This window comes from Pyrus communis, chromosome 14 (genome assembly GCF_041283825.1).
Source record: "Pyrus communis isolate YQ-2024b chromosome 14, ASM4128382v1, whole genome shotgun sequence".
NCBI lineage: Eukaryota > Viridiplantae > Streptophyta > Magnoliopsida > Rosales > Rosaceae > Pyrus > Pyrus communis.
This window is the reverse complement of record NC_142578.1, coordinates 1299239-1313236: the sequence shown is the minus strand read 5'-3', so window position 1 is coordinate 1313236 and position 13998 is coordinate 1299239. Positions and strand designations below refer to the sequence as shown.

At 36.9% G+C, this 13998-nt stretch overlaps 2 protein-coding genes across 4 annotated transcripts; one reads left to right on the top strand and one right to left on the bottom strand.

Annotated features, from left to right (window-relative positions):
- Positions 1-2291: 2291 nt before the first annotated feature.
- LOC137713941 (protein SAR DEFICIENT 1) lies at positions 2292-6617 on the top strand. Of its 2 annotated transcripts, XM_068453303.2 has the most exons (7): positions 2296-2620; positions 2797-2872; positions 3062-3620; positions 4541-4701; positions 4821-5015; positions 5474-5570; positions 6027-6617. In XM_068453303.2, exons 1-7 carry the CDS (start codon positions 2532-2534, stop codon positions 6323-6325), a joined length of 1476 nt encoding a protein of 491 aa, XP_068309404.2. In that variant the 5' UTR covers positions 2296-2531; the 3' UTR covers positions 6326-6617. The 2 variants fall into 2 exon arrangements, with proteins under 2 accessions (XP_088540443.1, XP_068309404.2); XM_088684317.1 differs by lacking the exon at positions 4821-5015 and having other exon boundaries at positions 2292-2620.
- A 426-nt stretch (positions 6618-7043) lies between these two features.
- On the bottom strand, positions 7044-12889 carry LOC137713198 (LEAF RUST 10 DISEASE-RESISTANCE LOCUS RECEPTOR-LIKE PROTEIN KINASE-like 1.2). Of its 2 annotated transcripts, none has more exons than XM_068452469.2 (4): positions 11798-12889; positions 8719-8754; positions 8340-8603; positions 7044-8268 (listed from the first exon to the last, which is right to left on the bottom strand). In XM_068452469.2, exons 1-4 carry the CDS (start codon positions 12594-12596, stop codon positions 7319-7321), a joined length of 2049 nt encoding a protein of 682 aa, XP_068308570.2. In that variant the 5' UTR covers positions 12597-12889; the 3' UTR covers positions 7044-7318. The 2 variants fall into 2 exon arrangements, with proteins under 2 accessions (XP_068308570.2, XP_068308571.2); XM_068452470.2 differs by lacking the exon at positions 11798-12889 and adding an exon at positions 8974-11511.
- Between the last annotated feature and the right edge of the window lie 1109 nt (positions 12890-13998).

The following is a 13998-nucleotide window of genomic DNA, read 5'->3' as shown; positions in this document are numbered from 1 at the left end:
GTATCAGAGTCAATCCCTGGTCAGATGTGTGCCAACGAGGACGTCGGGCTCCTAAGGGGGGGGTGGATTGTAACATCCCACATTGCCCAGGGGAGTGGATTATGTAAGCCTTATATGTATATTCCCATCTCTACCTAGCACGAGGCTTTTTGGGAGCTCACTGGTTTCGGAGTTCATCGGAACTTCGAAGTTCAGCGAGTTCATGCGAGAGCAATCCCAGGATGGATGACCTACTGGGAAGTTCTCGTGTGAGTTCCCAAAAACAAAACCGTGAGGGCGTGATCAGGGCCCAAAGCAGACAATATCGTGTTACGGTGGAGTCGAGCCCGGGATGTGGTGGGGGCTCAGACCAGGATGTGACAGTGATATTTGTGACATCCTCTTTTTCCTTCTTGTGTATCGTTGAGCAGAACACCACATCTCAAATAGAAAAAGACTTGTGTACACTCTTTAGAACATAACGTTTAAGAACAATAACACAATGATACGGGGTCAATTGATTCTGTAAAATTGTGTAACTGAAAGTGCAAATGATAGATTAAAAAGTCAATAATGCCCTTACCTTTTGTAATCGAGTAGGGTAGAAATAATTTTTTTTTTTTAACAAACAATATTATCTACACTAAGGGGGATAGGGGAGTGGGCTAAGCCTCATAATGGGTTAACAATAATGTGGTTCAAAAACGAAAATCGAACCCAAAATATCTCACTTATCATTATTCATGAATGAACCCCAAAAATTTCTGTAGAGTTAGGGCAAATTATCAACTAGTCCGTTTGCATGTGAGGACATATTTATTTATTCCAAATACAAGTGATGGTATTATGTTAGTTTAGCGTGAGAATGTTTGAACTCGAGATCTGGTGGGTTGATGATATATTTGTTATTTACCAAGCTCTCCGTGGGCTGTGGCTAGACCCGGATTTTGTTCAAAACTTTGACACCCTGCCAGGCCCAAGTCTGTATGTGAATAGAGGTTGGGTTGCTTAAGCTGGGCCATTTCATAAATAAGTAGAAGAAACCCAAAATATGTAGATGGAGGTTCTACGTAATTTTGAATCGTACAGAAGGAAAAATATTGCATATTCAGTCAAACGCAGTACTTGAAGTAAGCAATTACCTTGGTTCTTTCAGCAAACTTTCCTAGGAATATTCTTTGCTTGTATGCATAAGAATTCATTTTCCACGGCAGGCAAATCAGAATTTGAAATTCGTGTGAGATCATTTAAGTTTAATATGTAAACAACACATATTAAGTGACGTGAGAACACATAAACTGTTAGACTCAACATATAAATTAACTTACTTTCAAGTTTCAACATCCAAGAGATCTCAAAGCTTCCTGGCAAAAGGAGCAATACGTGTCTCTTTCCTTTCTTGTACTATTTCACCTTTTGTCTTACTATGGAGCATTTGTTGTTATAAGTTTATAGCATAGTAGTTAATTAATCAAAACGTCACACAATTTAGAGGCCCTACATGAAAAATGAATTAGATCCTTCTGAGAAATGTAGTTATTGACTAATAGTAACATCGATGCACTTACAGTACACGGCTGTCTGCCCCCCCAAATATTTCCACATATAAATTAATTTTAAATTTGTGATATAGACATGTATATTATCGCATAAATTTTGTGTCTTACAATAGATATTCAATGCATTAATCATATTACTCGATTGATTAACCGTTTACGATCACTTCTATTATAGATATAGAGTGATTATATTCATACATTCTAAATTACTTATCTCACACTCTTTTAATTTTTTAATATTTTCTACACAACATTAACACTTGATAGAAAAATATTAAAAAATTAAAAGGGTGTGGGAAAAGTAATTTAGGATGTGTGAATATAATTTCCTTAAATATATAAAGAAATAGAATAGGATAGAAATAGTAATCATAAATAGATTTATTACCAATTTTTTTCTAATTTAACTTGATATACATTGTTAGTCATTTTTATGAGGATAGAAGTTTTTAAGGTTTGTAATTGAATAATTATCTGATTACTTAATTAAGATTTTTAATCTTAGAGATTTTCTAATACATAGATCTGATAGTTGATATGGTTTGACGTTGAACCCCTTCCACGACGGTGTATGCATCTCAACCGTTAGACTTTTGACTTTGTGATGGGTAGGACCAGATGAACAAGACCAAGACCAAATAAAGACATACAGCAACGCAGCAGCAGTGGTAGGGTTTAACATGAAGCAAATTATAGACAAAATTATAGAAGTTGACGTCAAAAAGTCGAGCGTAATGTGTGGCTAAACCTAGGTCACCTCATTTCTCTCCTGCCTAGCTGGTTCCCTTGCCGTTCCCAGAAACTTCACTTTTATATTAGTATACCAACCCATCAATTTTTCCTCATTCTTTATGTATATATTTATATAAAGCTAGCCATGGCTGCATGTGACAATCCCTAAACCCTTTATATTCACCGATCTCCTTCATCACTCTCTCTCTCTAGTATTTCTCTCCTTCTGTGTGATTCTTTGGGGTTGTATATTTTGAGAAAATGGCCGCCAAAAGGTTTTCTAATGATGCAGAATCCGACCAAGATCAGCCAGATGACAACCGGAAAAGACCTAGACCTTCTTTTGCTTCGTAGGTCTACTAATCTTAGTTAACAACTAATTATGCACTAATCTTTATCTTTGATTTCCATGAACTGCATGATTTTTTTAGTAATTTTTTTCTTTGTTTTCTTTTTTACGAATCTAGAAATCGAAGAAAACGTTTTCTGATCTTAAAATGTTTGAATTGTTCTTTATTCTTGACAGTGTGATCGGAGAAGTGGTTTTGGTGAACTCGATGCAAAACCTTTTCTCATCCCTCGAGCCTCTGCTTAGAAGAGTGGTACGTAAACCCTAGCTATATTTTCTCTTGAAAATCTTGCAAAATCATATATATAATATATGTAGCGAGATTTTAACTTTTTTTAAGGGCTAGTTTATAGTACTAGTACCCTTTAATCGAAACGATCCAAGTTATATTGATATTTTCTAAATTAAAGCCATCTCTAATTTGATTTGGATTTGTTTTCAGGTGAGTGAAGAGGTTGAACACGTTCTAAGACGGTGCTCACTGCACTCATTGGCAAGGCAACCATCGCTGAGAATCCAAACCCTAGAACAATCCAGCTTACAACTTGTCTTTGCTAAGAGCCTTTCACTCCCAATCTTCACTGCAAACAAGATATCCGATGAAGACAACAACCCAATTCAAATCTTGGTCGTGGATAAAAGTAGTGGAGCTAATCAAATGGTGCCAATCAATCATCCGAATCCAATCAAAGTTGAAATTGTTGTTCTCGACGGGGACTTCCCGAAGGGAGACAGCGACAATTGGATGAGCGAAGAATTTGATAACAACGTCTTGAGGGAGAGAACTGGCAAGAGGCCATTGCTTACCGGGGATGTAAATGTTGCGGCTAGCGACGGGTTTGCGACTGTTGGGGAGATCGAGTTTACGGATAATTCGAGCTGGATTAGGAGCAGAAAGTTTAGGCTTGGAGCAAGAGTGACTCCAGGCACAGGCTATCAAGGTGCAAGGATCCGTGAGGCCATGACCGATGCTTTCGTTGTTAAAGATCATCGCGGAGAATGTAAGTATTATATGCATGATCTTTATACTTTCTTTATCTCATAAACTTTTTCTACGTTTTTTCATGATCATGACCATCATTTCTACTACTTACTAACTATTATCGTTATTGTGAACCGTTGATCTTTTTGTAAAACAAATTCATATATATATATATATATATAGTTTCTAACTTTCTATCCTTTTAAGTACATGAATGTATTTGTCAGTTAAGTCTTTTAGAGGAGAAAATCCGTTGTGCCACCGCATTCATTGTGTGACCTAATTAGTTGATGAGTGTTGTGAAAATAAAAGATCATCGATTTTAGGGCATATTATTTCTGGTATAGAGATACTCATCTTTAAATGGAGTCAACCATGACAAGCACAAAGCATTAACATTCATTTGTCACATGCTTTCATCTTATAGATATTTGCTTTGTCTCGTGGAATTATAGGGAAGATCATGTTCACACTCAGTGATAACACCTTGGCAATATATAAATTGCCATTTGCATAATCTAATACAACATTTCCCTTTCATGCATCGCGTCAAAACAAAACAAGTGAATTGTTTGAGTCAACAAACATCACTGGGTTTGCGTATTTATTAGTTTTAGAAGAATTATTTTCATGATCTGCCTATGGCTCCAATTAAATCAAATATATGTTCAAGTCAAGTCAATGTTCAAGTATATTAAACGAAAGAGAGTTACTTTGATACTTGATTTTGTCTTTTTGCTAATGTTTGTAATTCTTGAAATGCAAAATGGAACAAAAGTTTTCCTCATGTTATGGCTTAAAGAGAAGAAAACTAGAAGTTGATAAATCAATTTTGTACATTATATAGAGAAGTTTTTGATATAACTGTCACACTGTTATATAGCGTTATCAATTCACTCATGTCATAGAAAATAACTAAGTTCGAATTTTGCTGTGAAGTGTACAAAAAGCATCATCCACCAATGTTGGAAGATGAAGTTTGGCGCCTGGAGAAGATTGGGAAGGATGGAGCTTTTCACAAGAAGCTAGTCTCAGAGAACATTCACACAGTACAAGATTTCTTGAAGTTGTTTGTTGTTGACCGGTCAAAGCTAAGAAAGGTACATATAAAATATCTTCATACATACAGGTAATTTATATTCTTCATGCTTATGCTAACTAACTGGCTAATTAATATCAATTCTTTCTTTTTTCTTTCAAAATGCTGTTTTTAAACCAGATTTTAGGAGTCGGAATGTCTGAAAAAATGTGGGAAGTGACAATCAAGCACGCCAGAACCTGTGTGATGAGTAACAAAATATTCATATTTCGCGGTCCTCATTTCTCAATTTCCTTAAATCCTATCTGTCAAGTGTTGAGGGCTGTGGTTGATGGCCAAAATTTCCCCACTCAAAATCTCAACAATATCAATAGGGTATGAGTTAATTCATATAATCAATCACTTGCTATTGTCATTTTTTTAAATAGAGAAAGAGCTTTCTTTTGAGGAACTCCTCCTAAAATACTTCGTGGCATATTTACAGAACATCGTGTTTATCTGAGTTGTTCATATTATAAATCACTATATAAAGATTGTCTCTACAAAAAATCATTTACTAAGATAATTTAGTTATCAAACTGTATAAAAACAAATGGACGGATTTGGTAAAAGCATGACAAACCATCTATCTATTTGCTACAATTGATTGACTACAATATCTTAGTTGTAATTGATTTTTTTGTAGAAATGATCTTTACATAGTGATTTATAATATAAATGATTCCAATCACAAGCACAAAAATTTTTGAATAGGTCACGAAGTATTTGTGGAGGAACTCCTCCTTAACCTTAAGCCTAACTATTGTTCTTCAATTTTCTCTTGCAATTTGCAGACCTACATTGAGAATCTGGTGAGGCAAGCCTATGCAAACTGGAATTCCTTGGAAGTTGTTGATGCACCGTTGAATGAGACTGCTTTATTGAGACAAGGTATACTATAATCTTAAGAATCCCTCATTCCTAATGAGGAAGTCCGCATTCCCTCTTAACGTTCCCTTTTAACGTGACATCATTTCTTCAAACAAACATTATAATTGGAACTGTCTATTCCCTCTATCATTATCATCATCATCTAAAGATCATTTCTGAAAGAAATTGATTTTATTTGGAGGCGATTTGACCATCTGTATGTATCGAACAAATCGACGGTTTTAGTAACAAGTAGTCATCCTCGTGTCAATTTCTTTAATGCATATGGATGACTAAATGATCTTCAAATCAAATGAATATTTTATAAAGATAATCTTAAAAAAAAAATAAACGATTCCAATTATTATGACATTAATTTGATTCATATGGTCTTCGGAAATTCCTTTTGCTGCTACCGTACTCCAGTTTGTTAGCATTATATATGTGTTTTGAACTTGGACGTGTTTACATTAACAGGTAATCATATAGAGGAGCAATATCCTCACCATCATCATCAGGCAATGGTCATGAGAGCATTCGATCAACAAAATGGACATTTAGGCGCAGCTGATCATCATCATAAATCTATCAATGTCGGCTACCTACCAAGCACAAGCAGCATCAACTTTGAGTGCACTGCAGCTACCAATAGTACCAGTGAAAATATTTGGCAGATAAATTCATCTCCATATCTGTTCAGTCCACTGGTGGAAAATATCAAGTGTAGCATATCCGACTCATCATCAGATGGTGATCTAACATCTCAAGGCCTTTGATCAGCTATCAAATGGGAGTTCATGAGGGGCTGACAAGTTTATCTGCATTTACTTTAGATTGATGTACATGTAAATAGTAGAATAACAAAGTCTTATTCTACTAAGTAAGGTCAGTTGTAAGAATCCTACAACATCACTACGCTCTCTATATGTAAATAGTAAATACCTATGAATGTATTATCAAAAAATTAATAATATCATGAAAAGGTATGTGTGTCATTAGATTGTGCAGATGGAGCCCATTGCAGTCATCAACAAATAAGAAGTGTCTCTGCACATTTTGTTGGCTTTCTTTTTTGATCTTCACCTTTTCTACCCAGACAAAAATAAAGGAAACAAAAACAAAGGAATCACACTGAATAGCCATCTGTGTTTGGTAAAAATACAAGTGAATCCTTAAAAAACACTTGAAGTACTTCCTACTATAAACACAGTTTCCAAAATGCACTTCAAGTGCTTTTAGAACCTAAAAATGTTTTTAACAAAAGTGTTTTCAATCATTTTAAAAACACTTCCAAACATAAATATTATACACACACACACAAAAGGTTAAATACAATTAACGAAGAAACCATTCAATATAATTTGTATCTGATTTGATCAGGTCTGAGACTTCTACATTCTTCAAAGGGTGGTGCTATCTACGCACCCATATTTACCTCTCACACCCACTCTCAATTTCCAACCGCCGAATCAAATGAATTGAAAAAGATCAATAGACAAAAATTAACAAGAGTGTATGATCAGAAGTAAAAATGGGTATGTGAATATCACTACCCTCTTCAAAAACAAGGATGAAAGTTTTCCTATAACGAATAAAACAATCACCTCGTTAAAAGGATAAGCTAGTTGAAACAAAAGAGATAAAGCATGTAGCCTAAAAGCAAGGACCTGCCTTAGCATACATAAATCTTTGTCAGCTCTGACATAATATATACATCTCATTCAACAAATCACAAGTTCAGTAGATGAATACAAAATGACAGCCACCACTTATGGCGGAGAACGAAAAAGTTTACCGCTGCCCTTTGGTGACGTAGACGCGCTAGTCCAGCTTAATGCCACGGAATCTGGTGAAGGTGGCAGCGGATCACTCTTTAACGGCACATTATGATCGGCCGAAATATCAATCTCCTTTGCTTTTTGTATGTTGAAATCGTTGCTCTGTATCTGCTTCAGTTCGTTAAGCACCTCAACCATAGAAGGTCTCACGTCCTTGTCAGTCTGCAGGCAGCGAAATGCTAGTTCTGCCACAGCAATGATCATTTTTCGTGTTGTGGAGTCCGATTCAAACCCTAAGTATGGGTCTACAAGCTCATGTAATGTATGGTTTTTAATCTTGTTGATCGCCATGGTAGACAAATTGATCTCGTGTCGATGCCTCGTGATGTCAACAGCCGGCATGGATGATATGAGCTCAATCAGCACCACACCAAAGCTATAGACATCACTCTTACTCGTAAGCTGGTAGCATTGGTTATACTCGGGATCAACATAACCCGGAGTCCCTTGTGGAGCAGTTGAGATGTGCGTGACATTCATGGGGAAGGGGCGAGATAGTCCAAAATCTGCTACCTTAACACCGAAGTTGTTGTCAAGAAGAATATTCGTAGTTTTCACGTCACGGTGGATAATGTCAGATGCATGAAGATATGACAGTGCGCTTGCGGTTTCAATGGCAATGTTTATTCGAGTAAGCCATGGAAGTGCGCCAGGTTTTGCTCTTCCTCCGTGAAGATGTTCAGCAAGAGTTCCATTAGGAATGTACTCGTACACAAGGAGGAGTTCACGGCTGTGTCGAGAGGTGCAACCATAGAGCAACACAAGATTTTGGTGGCGCAGGCGAGCTAAAATCTCGATTTCATTCATGAACTGCTCAACTCTCTTCCAATTGTTTTCATACAGACGCTTGACTGCAACCGCTCTCCCATCGTGCACATTTCCTATATACGAAATTTATAAAATTAAGAACTGGAAGGGTTCATAAAACGGTTAAGAAAATCTGCGATCTTACCATGATAAACTGTGCCAAAGCCTCCATCGCCAAGTTCTTTCGCAGAATCAAAATAATTAGTTGCTTCTTCAAGTTCCTTATAGCTGAAAATATGTACTCCAAGGTAGGTACTTCCCTTCTCCATATCGTCGTCCATAGAATAGGTGCTCGAAAGGATGCTTCGAGTTACGAAGGACGATGGATCATATGGTTTTCTGTTTCGGCGTTGGTATACAAAGAAAATAATACACATTATAGCGACGGTAGCAGCAGCTGTGCAAACACCTGATAAGAGGTTGCAATGTTGATAATTAGATACTGATTAGTGAATATAATCTAATTGAGAAATGTGATAGAACATTAAGGATTGAAGAAACAAAGGGGTTTGCTGATATATTACCTACAATAACCTTCCTCTTCCAGTTCCAAGGATTGTCTGCAAAAGAAATCAAACAAGCAGAATTCTTAGAATATAGTTATGATACAAACTTAAACCTCAAACACGCATATTCTCACCGCTCTATATAGGATAATTAAAGCGAACTAGCATGGCTATCTACAAACACAAATACTATACAGAAGAAATCTTTACTGTGCGCAGGTTTTCTGAAAAACTCAAGCATTACTAAAAGGGAAAAGTTTGCTACAGCAGTACCATCATCACAGGTTTTGACATGAGGTCGATCACTACAAAAACACACGAATTCATTGTTATCGAATCCACAGCGCCCGCCACTCCTCTGGCAACTGCTGCAGTTCTGCGCAGTCCAATTCAAAATGAACCCTATCTTCAAGATTTCGGTGTAGTTCATTTGCATCAATGCGTCGACATTAACAGCATCATCGAAAGGCAAATGAACTGAAGACTGGCACGAGTCTAACGAATAGTTCATGCGCTCAACTACCTCCATGTGAAAAATAGCAAAAGAGTGATGGCTGGCGTTGCTAGCACAGTCAATGGGATATGGAAGCATGTATTCCAAAGGTTCTTCAGGGCAACCATAAAAGAAGGAAAAATTGACGTGATTGGAACTATACTTGAAAGGCGTTCGTTCGAGGCTGAAGTTGTGGAGAGGGAGTGGACATTTCTCATCATAGACCGCAGCAGCGTTGGCCAGCACAAACGAATGGTTTGAGTAAAAGATTTCTTTAACGATGTACTCATCGCCGGAAGTACTGAGTACCGGAAATCTTCCATTGCAGGTGATCTTGAAGCTATGGTAACCACAGAAGGAGTCTTGGTTGCCAGAAAGCCAAAAAGGGTAGCTTATGTTCGGGCCATGTCCGCACGTTTGAGGCTCGCAGCGCTTGAAGCTTCGGTCTACGGAGAAAGCTCGGTTGGCGAAGGTTGTGAAGATGATGGTGACAACAATGACATGGAGGAGATTCATGATATAGAAAGAAAACAGAGAAGGAAAGCTTTTAAATAGATTTTGGATTCGTTTAAAACTGCTGCTGGAAGAGCTAAAGCATTTTCTGACAATTAAATATGCTGTGCTTGAACAAGGTTATTATTTCATTCCAAAGGAATAACACCGTCCAGAAATGATTTACAGCTTTTTGGTGGAAAGTTTCCCAAGAAGGACCAGACAAGATAATCATATAAAATAAGACTTTGATTTTGGAGTTTTGTGGTATTTTGGTAGCAAATGCTGGAAAACCCAAAACCAAACAAAATAATTTATGGCAATATTTTATTTTCCACTATGTTCTTGGTGATTTGGACACCCCTCGAGAAATTAGTATTTGATGATATTTAGTGAAGCAATACATTATTGGCAATAATGTTGCCCTTTGATTTTTGAACAAGGAATGAGATTCAGAAAAATCAATGCCAAATGCCCAAAAAGGAAATACCTACACTTGAACCAAATTCAATGAAAATTGAAAGTTATCGAACAAAGACCGAAAATAAATTGAAATATACTGAAAAACGAAGTGTTCTCGAAAGTTAACAAAATTAAAAAAAATGATATATGCCCGGCTCTGAAATGGGGTATAGCCTCCCCTACTCCTAAACTTTTGGATAGCAAACGAAAATACCAAATGTTTTTGTTTAGGTAAGGATCGTTACAGATTCGAACCGACCAAAAAATAGGGTAGAAATTTTCAATTTTGAGGTAGGCAATAAAATGAGTGATGCAGCACTACATATGTTTCGGTGGATTTGCTTGAAAGTTGAGAATTGTGGTTTGGTTGAACCGAAAGTGTAGAAAGAAGTAGGGAATTTTGAGCACTTTTCTTCTTTCTGCTGCATGCCACAAAAGTAACAAAACATTTGCCCTAAGATGATGGAGACGTGCACTGAATCGAAGACTTATGACTCATAGTAATTGTGTTTAATAATAATACAACATGGGGGTGGTTATACACTAACTTAATTTTACACTATGATATGCGTAGTATATAGTTTGGACTTAATTCAATCCATTTCATGTAACTCGATCTCACTAAATGTCTGAATAAGAAGAAAATCTTTGGTCCAAACGTCACGTGGTGTGACACTTTCGGCCAAGACACAAGGGATGGGATCAAGTCAGGGTGGGAGAGGCTAGAATTCATGGGATGGATCATTGTGAGCTTTTCTGTAAATTGTATACGGACGTGTGGTGTGGGTGTGCAAAGTCTAACATATTCTTATATCCAGCTGCATGTGTAACACAAGCAAAAAAAAAAAAAAAAATGTAAAAATAGCCGGACGTAAGAATTTCTCCAAATTCAACCCTAATTACAATGTGCTCTGTTAGACTTGATAGCAATCTTGCTCCACTACACCTAATCTGATCTCAGTCAGAAGGTGGAGAAATTGTCTGTTGAAAGAATCACAAGATCAATTGTTGCGTGAAGTGTGAACTATTTAAAATCTTATAGAATTCCTTGCTAACCTCGTTGACTTTTGACTGGTCAATTCCTACGTGGCATTTGTTTTCACCTACGACCGGTAACAGACCTTCTGGTTTGTCCACAAGTTTTAGATGGCGATGACTAGTCAAAGAAGCATCACTTCTGGTGTCTACCGTCCATATCCAATCAGGGAGGTTTATATGCCTTTGGAATTTAGATAAGATAGGAAACCCAAACTAACCAAGCATTCCCCAATTATGTCTTATAATCTGAAACCTAGTTACATCATCATGGACAATTTATTCAGTCATTGCCAACAGAGTTGAATATTTGATGTTGTCTAATTTTGACTAATTAACGGAAACTCCGAAATAAAAAAAAAAACTCTTCTTTCACCTAGATTCATTCTTAATTGCTATACATATTATCTATACTAAAGGGGTGAAAGAGGGGCTAAGCTTTACATGTGTTAGCAATAATGTAGTTCAAACTCACTTTTGACAATAATCAAACCTAAGATCTACCAGTTACCACTAGATTGTAACATTAAGTAGCATATCTAGTCTTATATTAAACCAAGAAAATTGATCTTAAGTAATTAACAGATAGATTAAGGAATAGGAGCATATGCGTACCATCAACATCTGGGCACGTCTGATCATGAGGTCCGTCCCCACAAAAGCATAGAAAAGAATCATAACTCGAGTTCGATCCACAGGTTCCATTGGACATTAAACATCGCCTACACGGCTCCCACTCCGCATCGTACGCCACCTGAAACCCCTGTTTCAAAACCTCTTTGAGCACACCCGTCGTCACATTCTCCAGCGGCATAGCATCCACATCCTTCCACATAATCGGAACTCGAATATTCTTATAGCACGAGGTCCAACTTTTCATAGGAATCCTCGACAAAGAGTCGTCGACATAGTATGATCTATTGTGGTCCGTACCCTCTACCTTGCAAGTGAAGCTATTGAGTACTGACTTGCTCTGCGGCGGGCAGCCGTAGAACAGCGACAGGTTCCGAACAGCTTGGACGTAGGAAAAACGGTCGTAGTCCAACGTGGTGTTGACAATGTTGGTAGTGCAGGGGGTGCCCCAGAGATCTGAGCGAGCGATTGTCATGGTGTAAAACTGTCCGCTAAAGTTCAACACAAGAAAATCCTGGTCTTTAATTTTCATGACAGGGTATTGATCTTCTCGGCAGGTGAGCTCGTAGTCTTTGCGGCCGCAGTGTTGGGGGCGGCTGCCGGTGGCCCAGAAGGGGTAGGAGATGTTTTTGAGGAGGCCGCAGTTGTAGTAGCTGCGGCACTCGGTGGATCGGTGATCATCCTCGCCGCAAGCGGCGGTGGGGAGTAATATTACGGTGATCAAAATGTGGAAGATGATGAGGAAGGAGATGGGTAGTTTTAGGAGAAACTGGGTAGGCATAGTAATTTGTTGAAGCTCAAAGGGACATGGAGAATAATATATTTTGTTGGCTGAAAAGAGAGATTGGGAAGCTAGTGGGATGAAATTATATACGGAAGAAATTCAAAGGGGAAGAATATTATTATCTAATTTGACGATCGGAAGGGGAAGTGGGTGGGGTTTTTCGTGAGAGATTGATACGACGATGACTTAGTATATTGAATTGACTTTTCTGTGTGTTTTTGCCTAAGAAATTTCCAGTGAACGCAAGAACGGGATATACGTTAACAATTGAACGGGATATACACTATTTACGGTAAACATTTGAACGAGATATACTTGATATTTACGGTAGATTGCAAGTCAATATAAAAACGTATCAATTTGTTTCGTCAATAGAAAGGCGTATTGACGTGTTTTCATTATAGTTAATGTTAGAGTAACTAAATTTGTAAGTAAAATTGTATAAATTAAATGACATGTAAGTTGATAATTGAAATATTACGTAAAACGTTAAACATACTCAATCATATTTGTGACATATTATTTAGTTTTCAAATTTTATCTACAAATTTAATCTTTTTAACATTACCGTTTCACTATATTATCAACATTATTGTCAAAAATATCGACATTATTGATACCTGACCAAATTCGTGTACATCCTCCCCAAAAGATTAGAATAATAGCTTTAGGGGATGTGTACTAACAAAGGAGGGCCTGCTCTATTGATAGGGATGGCAGCGCAATTTGGTCATAATTTATTTCAGGAGTTAACAAATGGCAAAGGATGTTTAGCGAACTCAATTATTATTAGGAGATGGGAAAAACGTAGCTTTTTCTAATTGTGGACTATTTGAAGGAAAATTTGAATACAGTCCTTAACTACTAATATTTTTTTATTGAAATCCTGGTGGTTTTTAATTTTTGATCGAAATTTCTAAAATTAATTTAATAATGTATTTCTATGTATATTATTATATTTTTAAATTAAAAATGAAATTTGTAGTTATTTACATTAATGAGATTTTATAAAACCCATATTTTATGGGATTAAAAATACTAAAGATGAATTATACTCTCCAATATATTGTGTGTGTATGTGACAACCCGTTCCAAATTTTACGTTTTTATTTTATTTTAAAAACATGAATTTACGAAATTGCCCTAGAAGCAAGGACTTTGACTTCCGTTAACCATTGACTTGAGAGATGTGGAACTTATTCTTTTAGCATATCCTTGTAGTACTCATTGGTACGAATGTATAGGCGAAAGCCGTTTGCGAGTCCGGATTATAACGGTATAGTTACGGACATTCGAAATTGGTTATTCAAGGTTTAGTGTTTATTTAAATTAAATCCCCACTTTGTGGGGGTGAAGCCCAATCAGAAATGGAGGAAAGAAAGAAAAGGAAAAAAAAAAA